Here is a 17,530-nt window from a genome sequence, read left to right as displayed (position 1 = left end):
AAACTAATAGAATTATGGTCACTGGCCCCAAAGTGCTCCCCCGTTGACACCTGCCTTATTTCCCAAGATTAGGCCAAGTGTTGCACCTTTTCTAGTAGGTACATCCACATACTGAATCAGAAAATTGTCTTGTACGCACTTAAGAAATTCCTCTCCTTCTAAACCTTTAATACTATGGCAGTCCCAGTCGATGTTTGGAAAGATAAAATCCCCTACCATAACGACCCTACTATTCTTACAGATAGCTGAGATCTCCTTACAAGTGTGTTTCTCAATTTCCCTCTGACTATTGGGGGGTCCATAATACAATCCCAATAAGATGATTATCCCTTTCTTATTTCTCAGTTCCACCCAAATAACTTCCCTGGATGTATTTCCAGGAATATCCTCCCTCAGCACAGCTGTAATGCTATCCCTGATCAAAAATGCCACTTTCCCTCCTCTCTTGCCTCCCTTCCTGTAGCATTTGTATCCTGGAACATTAAGCTGGCAGTCCTGCCCATCCCTGAGCCATGTTTTTGTAATTGCTATGATATCCCAGTCCCATGTTCCTCACCATGCCCTGAGTTCATCTGTCTTCCCTGTTAGGCCCCTTGCATTGAAATAAATGCATACAAAAGTTGCAGCTCAGACCGGAACATGGGGTCACGAACTGTTATAAACGATCTACTAAGAAACGCTGCACCCTCTCTTCCAAGATACTTGTTTGGCAATATCAGTCATTTCAGGCAGGAGACCAGAAAGAGCATAGCTGCATTTAAGAAACTATAAAAGAAAGAAAGAAAGAAAGAATGAATAGAAGATTTTATTGTCGACATATTTGAAAAACAGTTGGAGGAAACTGGTCAAAAACAAACTGGCCCTGTGGCAATGCTCACATTTGCAGTGCGACACCATATGAAATAAAGCACTTGGATTTGTTGCAACTTTACTAACATCTATGAAAGACAGTTTTTTGCCAAAAGACAAGCAAAGCAGTCACTTGAGCCAGCTTCTGTTGTTAATAGAAGGAAATGGGAGTGAACAAAGTATTATTTTAACAACAACATGACACTCAAATCTGATTGAGTCAGATCAACCTGCAGTTTTCTGACTCAGTCTAAGTGTAGCCCACAAAAATGCTTTGCTCCAATATGGTCCACATGGCAACAAGTCTTGCACAAACAATTAAATCCTCCAATTTGGGATTACAATTATCCCACTTTCTCAGAGGCAACAGAAATTCAAACATCCTCAATGAGTTCATCCAATCAAGTGATGCCGACATGACATTACACAAAACAAAACAATCATAAGGGTAGGAATACCAGAAACATAGCTGTTCCAGGTGCTGGTCACATCTGAAGTGGAAAACACCAGCACCAACATGAACGCTGATGTGCAACAGAATATAGACTGTGAGGAAAATTCAGCATGTGTGCCTCTTTATTTCTTATGAAATTAGCTGAACAATGTTTTTTAAATGACAAAGCAAAAGTAACATTATTTCACAAGCAATTCCTTTTTCTTTAAATATATCAGTTGCTTCAATGACAAATAATCACAAAACAATTTGCACTGTGCACAGCAGAACAGCAAATCGCTCCATTTCAACAATATAACTATGGATCTGCTATTGCAGAGATTCAGTACCTGCTCCATGGTTCACACTGGTACAGTGGCAGGGAATATGCAAGGAACAACAACATCCTCTAAATAAAGAAAACTTGGATTTTCACTTCTTTGAACTTGTTGGAATGTCAATTATCTTCATTCAAATGTCAGGAAAGTCTGTTATACAACTTCCCATTTCTTCAACTCCTGAAAAGAAAACCAAATAACTTTATTTGACTCAAAAAAATTGATAATACAGTTGAGGTGATTCTATCAAACCTACAGTTCCCAGCTGACTTGCTGCTAAATCCAAGAATCAACTTGACACTTGGACTACTTGTCACATTGAATTTCTGTTATATAAGTGCAGGACAGAGGCCATTTGGCCCATTGAGCTCGTAGTCTAACTCTGAACAGCCTCCCAAAGTATTTTCATAAGCCCAAATCAACCACCTCTAGTCTACCTAGCCTGCATTCCGCATCTACATCCCTGGACACTACAAGGCAATTTACTTTGGCTCATCTACCTAACCTGCACTTAGTTGGACTGTGGGATGAAACTGGAGCACCTGAAGGAAACCCATGGAGACCTGGGTACAATGTGAAAACTCCACACAGGCAATCACCCGAAGTTGGAATTGAACCTGGATCACTGGAACCATGAGGCAACACTGCTGACTACTGTGCCACCAAGACAACTATTGCTGATCATTTTTAGTTTGGGGTGATAACATTAGTATTCTGGAGTATAAGTGGATAGGAAGGGCAGAGAAAGGGGCAAAAGGAAAGTCAAGTCAATCTTAAAATTGCAAATGAAGTTTGGTCAGACAAAGGCACACTTCTATTGCAATGTCCTTGCCTGTGCAACTTGCCAAAACTTTGCTGTGCTGCTGTTTCACACCCAACATGAACAGCATTTATAACAGTCAGAGCAGAAAGCAGTTGAAAAAGAAAAAAACAAAACAAAGTTGCCCAATATGACCTAATTGTTTAACATATATGTTTCTTAACACATTTCACTCCAGTGATCTGTTCAGATTGCTTTCCATTTATTCCATTACAAAGCAGTCAGTCTCTGTGGCACTGTTTATTTAGTTTCAAAAGCACAATTAATTTCCTTTCAACTGGTTGCTTAACCATGGAACCCTTCACTTGTTTTTTCTGAGAATGTTTCATTGTCACTTCACTCAAGTTGATAGTTTGACCTGATGGGATTACATAGGGTCTAAGCTAACAAGTGCAAAACTGCATTTCTCCAGTGAACACATTTATGCTGCAAAATTAATTCTGTCAGCAGTGGCAGGCTGATGTCTATTAAAACTTAGCACAGCTAGATACAACTTTACGAACAGAAGCTGTAATTTTACTGCTGTTTGTTTTCAAACTGTACAGAAAATCAACAAGCTATACGTGACATAAATCCCCATGTTATTTCCCGGTGATATATGAAAATACCTGAGTATTTCTGATGGTCAACTTAGTTCTATCATGCTTTTCTTCGGAGATTCTTCCAAACCATCAACAGCCGTACTTCGCAGACACGAAAGTGACCGTCGCCTGAGAGTTCTAATTCTTGCTTGGGATTCAGTTTTACTCGCCAATTCTTCTGCACTGGAAATGTTTTCCCATGGTTTGGTGAGCCTGCAAGATCTTCTGGGAAGCATATTGGTCGTCATCTTTTCCTGTACCGGTTCAGTGCTAGATACCTCAACCCAGCTCAGTCCTGCCACATTTATCACACCGGACAGCCGGGCACTACGCCTCACCTTCTTTTTAAAGATTGAGTTTTCTCTTGAAGAACCTAAATATTTGATTCCCACTTCCAACTGGTCAGCAGTTTCAAATACATTTATATTCATCTGTTCCGATGAACATAAGAGGCCTGAGGTATCAAACAGAGCTCCAAAGTTGGTTTTTACTTCGGCCTCACCAACCTCAATGTTACCTTTATACTTGGGAACAATTCCTTTGCCCATCATGCTGTTTACAAGGCTTTCTGTTTGTGTTACATTCACAGCTTCATGACCATTTTTATCATTTGCATCTAATGCCTCATGTCCTCCAAAATAGTCTACAAATGGCTTGTCTACCTGCTTTTTGGATGCCAATTCTGCTGCTCCAAATATTTTGCTCTTTCTGCGGCATGTTCTGCTTTGAAATATCTCCTGAGTGGCTAGAGGTAAATGAATTGCAACAGATGGCACAGTTGCTGTTACAAGGGATTCTTGAGTTACAGCGAAATTACTGGTAGGAGTCAAGTCCTCCATTTTTGCTGACTTTGCGTTCAGTTGCTGGTCACTTTCTTGAACAACATTTGATTCAGATTCCAAGCAAGAACGATTGATTTTGTAACCAGCTGTGTCAACCGCCTCCTTGAAATATTGTTTGAGTTCAATGTCCTTGGGATGTTGTTTCTCAAGAAGGATCTGCACTCCATCTGTTCCTTTCTGATTATTTTTCACCATAGGGAACTCTTCTGAAAGATGCTTCCTTGTAATCTTGTTTGAAAATGTCTCAGTCATCCAAGTAGGCTCATTGTCAAGATTCTTGTCACCTGAACTTTCCAAAGCTTCCAACTCATCAAATGTTGTATGTGACAATACAGGCGATTCATCAGTACCACTGCTTAAATTGTTCTTCACTTTCTCAAGTGCACACTGGTGATCACTCACATTGTTAACCAAAGTGGTTCTTTGCTCACTGTCACTTTCAACAGATTTCCAAACACTTGAGTCTTCCTCAAAGTTGTGCAGACTGCTCTTGCACAATCTTTTGAGTTTTCGTACTTGTTCCCCTCTGGACACTGCATGCAAAGCAGCATGTCCATCAGCTGGCTTTTCAGAGTTGAATGTGCTTTGTCTACTTTCTTCTTCAAGAAGACTACCTGCAGGACAATGAAACAAGACAAATACAAAACATTCTGTACTTTTTTTAGCTACTTATGATTCAATGTGAAGCTGGAAAAAAAGTCTGTCCAGGGAGAAAGTAATCATAACATCTACATAGTCTTTAACAAAAAAGATTTGTCTTCCACCATGATGTCAGTGCAAATCAGAACATTGGCCTGATAACTCTTTGCCGAGGAAGCAAACACAGACAGAAGACATCCTGAAGCGGAGATGATTAAAAAAAAACAAATTAACAACTGATCAACTAAAACAAAAAAAAAATAAATGCAGGGCCAAGTGATACGTTCTACTTGCATGATGAATGGGGAACTGGAGGACCCCAATGTTCCTCCTAACAGCAACCCATGTCGGTTGCTCAAGGAACTCAAGTTAAGAACTGTTAAACTGGACAATGAGTTTCAGACATTGCAACACACCTCTAAGTTTTAGGAGGAATCACACCCTTTAGGTTACTTGAAATTTGGCCAACAGTCAGGGACAGGACAGTGTGACTCAATGTGATGTACCTGAAGTGATCTTCAGTGTAGCACTAGAGGATGTAGAGTCCTCCATGGGGTGCTACCTACCTGGTACCAGGTAGAGAATTACCTTCAACTAGCTTCAAAAGGAAGCCTTGGGCAAGTCAATGCGGTTTCAAAAACAACTAACAAGACAGATTAAATCAACAGCCAGGAATCTTAGTTCAGGCATGGCAGGTAATGGCAAAACTATACCAGTTCAGTGATTTAACTCGATGACATAAATAAAACAAGTTAATAAAAAATTAGTGCTGAGTGACAGATTTAAGTGCTCGGCCCAAATAACAGTTCAATGCAGAAGTGTGTGTAAGGAATAATTTAAATGAGCTGCAGGTACAAATTCAAATTGGAGTGTATGACATAGTTACCATGACTAAGACACGGCTGCAGGACTGGAAACTACGTCAGAAGCTTACAAGAGAGACAGGGAAAATAGCAGCAGGTAGGAGGAAAATTTGCATGTCACATTGTTCCACATTGAGAAAGGATATGAATCAAGAAGCAGTTGATGAATTTATATGCCAAGGCACACAAGAGTTATAAAAGGGGAACGAGAACAGTTTAGTGGTTGGTTTTGACAAACACAATCTGTACGATTGAAAAGGTGTTTCTGTGCTCTGGGCGTTTACATCTGTCCAAAAAGGGAAGAGTCATCTTAGGAAGCAGTAGCAACATTAACAATTACTTACATGAGATCTATGGCAAGGTCATTCTCCCTTTGTGCAAACTTGCTGCAAAGTTCCAATTATTTCTAATTTGTCAACAATAAACAGTAGCAGACACAACGATAAATTAGCCAGAGTGATGTTCAGCAGTCAACTGGGAAACTACTCTTCGCGCTTGAAAGCAAATCCTCTCCTTCATTTTACATTCATCCACTCTGTTATCCCCGACACTTGGGATCACAGAATTGACCTCGTCAAATAGGATATGGTGACTACTGTTGAAAAATGTGTGTGGCTCTTGTTTTTTGTGAAGAAAATCTTCTTAATTATACCAAAGATACTAATCCCTCAGAGTCAACCAAGTGCTTACTTTGAAAAAATTCAAATATTCTGTCAGTCAATCAACCATTAAGAGACAATTAGTATTTCCAAAAATCCTTACCCTCAAGAGGGAGAAGAATGCTCATCCTTGAAGCTTTCCAGTCTGCCTTTCCATCACAATCAGGAAAATCTTCTGGTTCAGGCCACATATTAGAGTCCTCTGTGATTGGGCTTAGTAATGGTTTCTTGGAAGCATATTCCCGTTTTCCATAAAGTTCTTTTTTGACTTTCTTTCTATATTTGCCTTTTGTTACCTGCAAAACAGTTTTGCTGCCATCATTCCTGTTTTCCGTCACATACTACTTGAACTGGAGGCATTTAACTTAGATTACGTCATGCTTTCCTCAGTCTCAAATTCAGCCATCACTCCACTGTACAGTACTGTACTTGAACATGTCCTGCATAGTTTCACAATACAATGCATTTGAAGGGATGAAGATTTTATGACCACTTGAAGAGCCATGTTGTACTAAAACTAGTCACAGCTGCTTACAAATTATAATAACTGCACTCTGAAAGGAAAATAATTGGTCAACATGCACTGGGGAATATTCCGAACAAGTGTGTTGTTCAATATATCAAACACAGATTCCTGACTTACTCAATCTATTTTTCTGTCTGGTCTTTAAATCCCTCCGTGGCTTTGCATGCTCAGTGTACCTCCTATTGTGCCCTCTTGGGCTCTCATCCGAAATACTTCCAAAAGCCTACTTGCTCAACCAGACATTAGGTCATCTTGCCAAATGCTGTACAAGACTTGACATTTGAGTGGGTCTGATAACACACCTTGAGCAGTCACCTGGAATGTCTTGCTCTTCAACACCAAGCAATGTTGACTGTCCCTAGTCAGTCCTTGCCTTTCCAAATTCATTAGGGCAACACAGTAGCTCAGCGGTTAGCACTGCTGCCTCACAGTGCCAGGGACCCGGGTTCAATTCCTGTCTCGGGCAACTGTGCGTAGAGTTTGCACATTCTCCCAGTGTCTGCATGGGTTTCCAGTCGGTGCTCCGGTTTCCTCCTACAGTCACAAAGAGGTGCACGTCTGGTGAATTGGCCTTGCTAAATTGTCCGTAGTGTTAGGTGCATTAGTCATGGGTAAATGTCACGGTATGGGTCTGGGTGGGTTGCTCTTCGGAGGGTCGGTGTGGACTTGTTGGGCCGAAGGGCCTGTTTCAACACTGCAGGTAATCTAATCTAATCATAAATCCTGTCCATCAGGATTCCCTCCAACAACTTGTTACCACCGATGTCAGTCTCACCTGTCTATCAATCCCTAGCGTTGACTTACCACCTTTCTTTAACAGTGGCACCACATTAGCCAACCTCCTGTCTTGCAGCGCTTCACCTGTGACCATCAATGACCAAAATGTTTCAGCAAGGGACCCAGCAATCACTTCCCGAGCTTCCCACAAACGTCTATGGTTCACCCGATTTGGTCCAAAGGATTTATCCATCTGATTTGTTTTTAAGACCTCCTACTCTGTAATATGGATGCTTTTCCAGATGTTACCATATATTTTCCCACATTCCAAATCTTCTACGTCCTTCGCCACAGCAAAACCTGATGCCAAATACTCGTCTAGCATCTCTCCCATCTCCTGCAGATCCACACATAGGACCCCTTAAACATCAGCAAGACATCCTATGCTTTCCCTAGTACCCATGAAAAAAATGCCTTTGGATTCTCCTTAATCCTATTTTCCAAATGTATGAACCCTTTTGCCCTCCTGATTTCCCTCATAAGTATATGCCTACTGCCTTTATACTTCAATCTCTGCTGTCTGTATCTGGAATATGCTTCCTTTTTTGTCCCCCCCCACCAAAACTTCAATTTCCTCTAATCACCTACCATTCACTACACCTACCAGCCTTGCCTTCCATCTTAACAGGCATGTAGTGTCTCTTGATTCTGGTTCTCACATTTTTGAACGCTTCTCATTTTCCAGCCATCACATGACCTGCGAATATCCACCCCTCGTGAACTTTTGAAAGTTCTTCCTTAATACTGTCAAAACTGGCATTCCCCCAATTTAGAACTTCAACTTTTAGATCCAGTCTATCCTTTTCCACCACTATTTTAAAACCAATACAATTATTGTCGTGGGCTCCAAAGTGCTCCCTCACTGACACCTCAGTCACCTGGCCTGCCTTATTTCCTCAGTGTAAGTCACATTTTGCACCTTCTCCAGTAGGTACATCAACATGCCGAATCAGAAAATTTTCTCATTTAGACTGAAAAAAATTCTCTCCATCTGAACCCTTTACACTTTGACAGTCCTAACTTGGTTTCTGCTTTGTTTCTGTCTGCCCTGAGTGTTTGCCTCACTCCTTTTCCCAACTTTACCAGTTTTAGCCCGATCTCTTTCCTCTGTATCTCCCTGGGTCCCACCCCACCACCTTAATAGGTTGAATCCTCCTAAGCAAGTTTCTCTGCTGGTATGTTCGTTCCCTTCCAATTTAGGTACAATCTACCTTTCTTGTAGGTCAGTTCTACCCCAGAAAAAATTCCAATGATCCAAAATGACAACCCATCTCGCCGCACCAGCTCCTCAACAACACATTCATCTGCTTTATCCTCCTACTCCTACACCCAGCAGCTCGTAGCATCAGCAGTATTCCAGATATTACTACTCAAGGATCTCCTTTTTGAATTCCTGCCTGACCTCCTATATTCTCCCTTCAGAATCTCAACTGTTTGTCTTTCCATGTTGTTAGTTTCAATGTGTATAATGACCTCCTGCTGGTCACACTCCCCTCAGAGCATTCTGCACCATCTCAGAGATATCCTTGATCCCAGCATCAGGGAGGCAACACAGCATTTTGATTTTCACTGTCGGCCGCAGAAACGAGTGTCTGTGCCTCCGAGTACAGAATCCCCTATCACAATCCATCACTTGGATCCTGACATACTCTTCATTGTACTACAGCCAGTCTTGGTACCAAAAACTTGGCTGTCCGTGATACATTCCCCTGAGAGTCCATCACACCCTTCATTTCAACTTTGGCCCATTTAGTTTACTGACAGTGTCAACATAGGAATGGTCCATGAAATAAAAGGCAACACAATCCCCATTGACTGATTTTCTGATTCAGTAAATTGCACAAGATGATGCAAAATTAGAAACAGAGTTGGCAAGATGATGCAGAGTATCTGGATTGTTGTATCCCTGGCTTGTGTGTTGGCTGTTGGCTCAATTTGCATTCAAGAGGCAAATGGATCAATGTGCAGCACAAACAAATTTCCAGTTGAACAGCTTAATGCTTTGTCCGCATAATCTCTGATTGTAAAAACTCTATCAGACCCCATAAATCAGAGTATTTTCTCATTATTAGCTCAAGAATATCAACTAATTAAATGCTCTTTATCATTGCTTGCAGAATACTCTTTGTACATGAGCACATCAATTTACTTAGTTACTCGGTAGCTTAGAAATTCGTTTCAACTTGAATGCAGTTGCTCTAATTTCTCTGAAGACAAAACACCGAATACTCGATGGACAGCAAAAAAATTGGACTTAACATAATTGATCAAAGAAAACATTACCTCAACTTTGCAGCACTAGGGTTAACAACAAAGCTACATTCCATGTGCTTGGCTCACAAAAATTCCTAACTTGACAATTGATCAATAAGCTCATCTTAACTCTTCTCGATATAACAGAATTTTGCATACCATCGTGGAGTTCTTTGAAGTAGTGTTAATCTTGTTCTTCACCCGAGTAGATCTGCGGGGTTCCTCAACTTTGGGCTTTTCTGACAGATATTCAAGTTGGACCTCTTCCTTAAATTTTGGGCTTACCTCCACACTTGAGCAGAGAGATGGCACTGAAAACATATTAAGACACACTGCATCAGTAGTGACATTCTGAATCCCCAGGCACGCACCTTCACCACAAGACCAGTTTTGCTCAAGTTCATTGGTAGATTCCTGAATGGACACATCGGTGGTCTGAAGATCACCATTTTCGTACTTTTCATCAAGTATACAAGTCACTTGTTGCACATCAGGCTGAACAGGGGATGCTGCTTTAATTCCACAAGACCCCAAGTCACTAATTGTACGAGAACACTTGGACTCATCCATTACCCTTGACAATTTTGACTCATTCACAGAATCTGTTTTCTTTCCACTAAGCACATTTAGGCAAATGACATTGTTATCCCCAACTTGATTCTCTTTGCTATTGTGCCTCGATGAATGATCCACTACAACTTCTTTCACTTCTTCAACATTCATTTCCAAAACATCACAAGGGTATCCATCATTTCTCATGGGCTTCTTTTGAAGATTTACATTGCGTTCTGACATCGGAGACGACAGTTCAAGGCTGTTGGGTGCTGAACAATCGCTCTCTTCATTACCAAGCTTAGCTTCAGCAGTTCCATTTTCCATGTAATCTACATAAAAACAAAATGTGAATGATTGACGAGTAATTTTCATTCAAATTTCCCCCTTAGTTATGACTGCCCTCATGGGTCACAATCAAGCCTGGAGATGAAGTACATGAAAATGAACAAGAGTCTCCGAATTCACGGCAATAAATATCAGCAAGTCATTCTATCTTGAGTCACGTCACAGTCCAGCACTAACTTACCTCACTTCTGGTCATGAACTCACCAGATATCAATGAACAATGAAGTTCCCCCAAATTCAGTGCTCTTCAAATCACTGATCAAAACTCAACCAATGCCATGGCTGAACTGAAGTGAATCCTACATGACACAGTGTAGATACAAAAGTAGGTCAGAGGCTAAAAAACCTGCAGCAAGTAAGGTTCTCACTCATGAAAGCCTCTCCATTATTTGCAAGGTACATATCAGGAGGGTGCTGAAATAATCTCCATTTGCCTGAATGAGTCCAGGTACATAACCTGAAGAAGCTTGACACCGTGCAGAACAGCCTGCTTGACCGGCACAACATAAACAAACAAACATTCACTTCCAACACCCCACCATATCTCAGCAACGCTATGTCCCACCTACAAAATACACCACAGCAATTCACCAAACATCCTGCCTCACATAGCACATTCCAAATTCACGCCCACTACCACACAAGGACAGAGCAGCAAATACATGGGAAGATCTCCACACCAAGTTATGATTCAAACTACTCACCATCCACCTTGGAACCCATCCCTCCTCTTCCACTATCACTGGTTTAAAATCCTCCAACTCCCTCCCTCACAGAATTGCAAGTCTACCGACACCAAACACACTGCAACAGTTCACATATGGACATTAAGTGCTGGTCTGGTCAGTGATGCCCAAACCCAATCAATCACAAAAAGAAAAAGGGTTTATATGCACTTATACCATGCTACAAGTAAGACAAAAAAAAACACAATTTTATTCCATTATTGTCATTTGCAGCTCTCTGACGACAAAAATTTTCACTCCAGACATGGAAAAAAAATTCAATTTCTGCTTATTTAAAAGCAGATCATCTGATTTCATTTGTAGTTTAATTGTGTGCAAAGATCAAGCAGGATAGTTAAAAATAATGCACTACTATACCTTACTTAATCACAGTCAAATTTGTTGTTATCGCCAATTGTTGTTTCCACATTATTTTTGTTTCTGTGAAATAGGAACAGGATCTTCACTTTAAGGGCAAAGTACTCCATTTAACTGCAGACCATTGCTCTGACACGAGAGATGGTTGAACAAGACCATGTCTGAAACTGGTTGAAGGGTCACTTCCCTTTACCCAAGATTCAAAGATGAATTATCACAAAGCTCTGTGAGGGGGGGGTGGCTGCCATGTTTAGATCCTTCAGCCCATTGACCAAATTAATTGTTTCTATATTTACCATGTTGAAAAGCAGATTTTTAATTTTTAATTAATATAACAAGTCAATGAACTGCTTTGGGTCTTTGAGAATTCAGAGCTTCCCAATTACTAAGATGCAACTGACTTTGTACACCTTGCTACCTCATGTTTACACAATGATACACTAGGTTGATCTTTTCCTAAGTTTTAAGGCCACATGCCTCTTCGTAGTATTCATTTGTATGAACTTGTAAACACCAACAATCTTGACAAAAATACAGAGCTGCCAAACAAAAAACACCAATAAGCACCACCTTCTTCAAATTCTACAGGATATACGATATTTATTTTGTAACACCCATCAGGCAATTGACACCATGAACCCACAGGTTTATGAGTGGAATTTCACGCCACAAACTCTTCTCAACACGGGAAATGTAAAATTCATCATAAAGATAACCTGTTATATAGGTGCAGCATCAGAGAATTTTAAACAAAATAACCTAAAGACACTGTGTAACAAACTCCTTCAAAGAACCTGTCAAGAGCAAACCGGGAATAATATCTATACATGACTGCCATCTTTCAGAAATCAGAGGTGGATGATGCACTACCTCAACCAGAAAGTGAACCAGGAACACCACCAACTACAGGTAGTCAGGGTTGAGATCAGTCTCTTCAATCCACTCTGTCATACTAAATATTGAAAAAGGGCTCAGAGAATGAAGAATCTCAGGTTGCAACAAATCAGCACATGAACTGGAGGTCAGAGCTCATGTCCACAAACTTCTTAAACCACAAGGAAAATCCACCCCCACCAAGTCTAGTTTAATAAATAATTGCACCACATACCACAGTGGTGAGCAACGCAGACCAGATTTCACTTGTTCTGTAACTGGTTTCAAATTTCAAACTTCTGTGGGTCAGAAACATCTGGGATACTACAAATGATCTACATCGACACAGTTTGTAGTTCTTGCTCCAGTGACCCCTGCTGAACAGTCATGAATTTTAAACAAGATACTTCAAAGGTCACTTTTATTGCCTTCATCTGACTTACCTGTTAATTTTGGCACCAGTTTCAGTGATGCGTTGTTGCATTTTTCGTGAACAGCAGGGCTGCTATTGTCAGCCATCTTACTGACCAGGTTCTAACAAATAGAGTTCAAAGCGGAAGCATTACATTGTTGCGTCTTTTTAATTAGTTGAGACTATCACAAGCATTTATCAAAAATCTGGATAACTGCATTATATTTACAATCTATCTCAGTCAATAAAAGTAAGGTTGAAAGCATGAGCAGTAATGTTTAACTTCAAAACAACAACCAAGATGAAACACTCGAACACTGGTTCAATTGAATTGCAGCAAATTTGTGGATAACAGATCAAATGTGAAACCAAACCCCAGTATGTCCCTTTCCATGGCAACATTTGATGACCCCCTCCAAATGAAAATGTATTATCTCACCAGAAAGCTTTCAACTCAAATCACAAACAGGAGTTTCTCAAGAAGTATTTCTAAACTTCAACCAAAACATGACAATCGTTTGAACACAAACATATTACAGTAAAATCATACTCTGTGAGGGTTAGTGATAGCAGTCATGCAGACCAGTTTTATCCACCAGCAAAAACTGTACATAGTAACCTCATGCAGCCAATCGTTGCTGGTCACCACCGTCATCTTCCTACCTGTCAGCTGACTGTACATTTTCATTTGTCTGGAAACAAAGAACTTCCTTCACGTCACTCAACTTTTCGTTTGGTGATTTTGTGCCAGTTTCTTTTATTGTATTTCTGATTGATGAAGTACTTGAGTGTATTTTTTTTATTAATTGGACTGAACTGCCACTACCTGCTCTGTGAGCTTTCAGATTTAGCAAGCCCTACTTTGAATTAACCTACCTCATTAAAATTCCCCACCAAGACCTCTTTTCCCCTTCACTTTCACTACTTCACACTGTTCCCACAGCATGTGGTATGATCTGTTTTTACTTAAACATGTAATCATACACACTTCAATTTGTCAAAATATGCTCTCATTTCAGATGAACTTCGCACTTTTTCACTCTGATTGCATAACAAAACTTCAAACCCTACAAACTTAATCAGGCCCTCGTCAACAAAGAGAAATTTACCATTTGCTCTCCCACACCGAACTGGACCAATGACACTTGCTTCTGAGCAGAAAGAGGACCTTCACTTAACAAGATCTTCTGAAACATGAACGTTTCTCCTGCACGCAAAGGAGTGTTGGATAGGAGCCTTTTGTCAAACACTTCGGGACTCAGTTCTTCTCCAAAAGTCACCTTTTTCTTCGGTGGTGGTTTACTTCCACTCAAGGAGAGGAAATCACATTGTGCTGAACAAGTTGGACCTGAAATACAAAAATCTTTTTTTTTTTAATGCGAATTTATGTAATCTTATTAATTGCTCACATAAAACTAAAGTTTCACTGGAAATGCAATGATGCCTTTCTCTTACAACAAAAATGACACCGACTCAAGATCACCAAACTAAAAACCATCACTTGTCTCCCCTGTTGCCTGCTGAACATCAACACTGTTTTAATGTCTATAAATCACTGTTGAATAACAGGTTACTTGGTCCTTTTCATAATTAAGAATAATTTGTCCAATTCATTGGCTACACCTTCAACCCAAATTACCACTGCTCTATGAAACATGCCTGTTGATTGATGCAAATTTAATACAACCTCCACTGCAAAACATGACCTCTGAATGCAATGGGATGTTTTCAAAGAGGGAATAAGATAATGGAGTACTCAATGCAGGTTAAGTCACAAGAAAGCTCAGAGGAATAGAGGGAATCTTGGGATGCTTGTCCACAAATCACTGAAAGAGTGATAGTATCGGTTAATATAGTACTTAATGCATTATATGGGACACTTGTCTTCATCATTCATTTCATAGGTTATGAGAGCATTAAAATAATGCTGGAGTTTCACTTAACTTTGGTTAGACTTCAGCTGGTTTACTGTATGCAATTTTGGTCACCATACAATTGGAGGGGATGCAAACAAGATTCACTAGGGCGTTGCCTGCAATGCAGCATTTCAGCTATCAAGACTGACTGGATTGGGTTAGGTTACTTCCCTTGGAACAGCTAACGGAGAGAGGGGCAGCTCATAAAAGGTGCATTAGATTATTGAAGGCACTGAATGAATAGAAAGCAGTTTTCATCCAAGGCTTAATAACAGGGAGCATAATTTTCACGAAAAAGGCAGGATGTTTGGAGGCAATTTGGGGAAAACCTCTTCTCACCCAGAGGGTGAGAGGAGCCAGGAATGCACTGCCTGGAGTAGCTCAGACAGGAAGCCTTATAAACTTTTAAAGAAATACTTGCATGAACACTAAGTGTCATAACACAAGGCTATGGGCTTCGTGTTCAAACATGAGACTTGTAGGTTGTTGGACATTTTTGGTGGTGCAGACTTCATGGACCTCTTCTGTACTGAATGATTCTATGACATTGCTAGTTTGTTTTTTGTTTGTGGGGTGGTTATACATCAATTCAAATCAAGAATGAAATACTCTGACATTCAGGTCAGAAACTGATCTTAGTAAATGATGATGAATAAGCAGATGATTAAGAAAACAAAACATGAAAACCATATTGCGCAAGAGTGAAACTTGACAGCTTCAAAGGGAAATCATTTCGTAAAATAGTTGTAATTTAACACTTCTGGTACATGTTAACAGCTCAGTTTTGAACTTCAACAAACAGCTCTTCAAAAAACAAGACTGAAGTCACAAGAAACCAATTTCTACGAGATCTATTTTTACTGCAAAAGAATCAACCAAACAAACAAACAGAAAATATTTAATCTACAGTTTAACATCTACAATTAACATGAATTAACAGGCAAATTACAATTGAATGTAAACCTCAAATCGCAACTTCAATTGCCAGAGCTGATTAGACAGGTCATACAGGCTGAGTCCAATTGCATCCAGTTACATTTTGTCAGCTTACAGAGTCCAAGTTTTTCAAAACTTGATCTCCTGCTAAACTTCAGCAAATCTGTTCACATTTGCTTTTATGTTAAATTTCGACCAACCAACATGTCTATTCCATTGAAATTGAGTGTAGCGCATACAATATATTTGACAGACTACCTGTTCAGTTTCCATTTGTAAAAAGATCTGTCAGTCAATGAATGGCACAAAGCAGAGTGCCAAAGGCATAATCTAAAAATACATACTGGCACTGGAACGTGTCCAGTGGAGATTCACACGGATGATCCCTGGAATGGTAGGTCTTACATATGAGGAACGGCTGAGGATCCTGGGATTGTATTCATTGGAGTTTAGAAGATTAAGGGGAGACTTAATAAAAACTTACAAGATAATACATGGCTTGGAAAAGGTGGACGCTAGGAAATTTTTTCCGTTAGGCGAGGAGACTCGGACCCGTGGACACAGCCCTAATATTAGAGGGGGTCAATTCAGAACAGAAATGCGGAGACATTTCTTCAGCCAGAGGGTGGTGGGCCTGTGGAATTCATTGCCACAGAGTGCAGTGGAGACCGGAACACTAAATGTCTTCAAGGCAGAGATTGATAGATTCTTGTTGTCTCGAGGAATTAAGGGCCAAGGGGAGAACGCTGGTAAGTGGAGTTGAAATGCCCATCAGCCATGATTGAATGGCGGAGTGGACTCGATGGGCCGAATGGCCTTACTTCCACTCCTATGTCTTATGGTCTTAAAACACAAATGACTGCACAGCCTGCTTAACTTTACCGGCATGCAGTGTGGAGTTTGACGGCCTTCTTCAGCTTCCAATGGACACATCAGCTGCTCGCATCCAGCTTGGTCTGATCAACATTTTTGTTGTAATTATGGACAGGGTCAGTTATTCCTCAAATTTTGGTTTACCAACCTCAGCTGGTTTCAAAAACAAGAGCGTCAGTTTCATTGCTGTTTACATGGTCTGTTTCTCTTTGCAATTCAGCTTCTGTTTGGTTTTGCATCGGCCTCAAAAAACAACGTTAAATTTGAAAACTCAAATTTTCTCATCAAGGGAAAAGGTTGTGACATTCAGGTCAATGATTGCTCAAGGAATGGTGACAATGGTGAATCTGGGTGCCAGGCTCTTTGCTGTTCATTTCACATTTGCACAGACAATGCATAGTGAGAGAGTTTTCTCTGCCTCACTCAGACGTGTTGAGATCAACAATACTCAATGTGCCATAGATACAACTCAACAGTAAAGCATAATCCAAAACATAACCCTCACTTGGTTTATCTTTCTGCATCAGTGCTCCAGCTAAATAAGACAGCAGCCAACATGACGGTGTTATTTCGACATCATCCAAGCCTTCATTCAGACCAACACAACATTCACTGGAAACTATGCTTAGGTCATGGTATGAATTCCATACCTACCATTTTGCTGTACATCAGAGGGATCTGGGGTGGACATACTCCTCTCATCATGTTCTGAATTTTGAAACACGTCCACAAATCCAGTCATCTTGCTCTTCAGAATCACACCTTTATGGGATTCCTATTAAAAAATACAGGTATTCCATGAACTATGGAGGTTTGTCAGGTTAATGAAAATGTTAAGGACATTAAAAGTAGACAACATGCATGTATTGGACAACCAAGTATCACAAGTTGTTGATTCTGTTTACTGTTAGAATGTAAACAAGACTAGTCAGTTTCA

The 17,530-nt window shown here is 40.3% G+C and overlaps 1 protein-coding gene across 3 annotated transcripts in view; it reads right to left on the bottom strand.

Annotated features, from left to right (window-relative positions):
• Positions 1-1,422: 1,422 nt before the first annotated feature.
• The window catches only part of LOC132836882 (uncharacterized), a 35,767-nt gene continuing 19,659 nt past the window's right edge, over positions 1,423-17,530 (bottom strand). For 2 of the 3 annotated variants that reach the window (XM_060856442.1, XM_060856443.1), the window contains exons 6-12: positions 17,248-17,368; positions 13,978-14,231; positions 12,900-12,990; positions 9,740-10,464; positions 6,128-6,320; positions 3,049-4,477; positions 1,423-1,800 (exon numbers count right to left, since the gene is read on the bottom strand). In XM_060856442.1, the coding sequence (XP_060712425.1) occupies positions 3,066-4,477; positions 6,128-6,320; positions 9,740-10,464; positions 12,900-12,990; positions 13,978-14,231; positions 17,248-17,368 (2,796 nt within the window). In that variant the 3' untranslated portion in view covers positions 1,423-1,800; positions 3,049-3,065. The remainder of the gene's footprint in view (positions 1,801-3,048; positions 4,478-6,127; positions 6,321-9,739; positions 10,465-12,899; positions 12,991-13,977; positions 14,232-17,247; positions 17,369-17,530) is intronic. The other variant, XM_060856444.1, reaches the window with a different exon arrangement.

The sequence above is a fragment of the Hemiscyllium ocellatum genome, chromosome 48 (assembly GCF_020745735.1).
Source record: "Hemiscyllium ocellatum isolate sHemOce1 chromosome 48, sHemOce1.pat.X.cur, whole genome shotgun sequence".
NCBI classification, from domain to species: Eukaryota; Metazoa; Chordata; class Chondrichthyes; order Orectolobiformes; family Hemiscylliidae; genus Hemiscyllium; species Hemiscyllium ocellatum.
The sequence above is the reverse complement of the archived record's forward strand: the minus strand, read 5'-3'. Positions and strand labels throughout refer to the sequence as shown.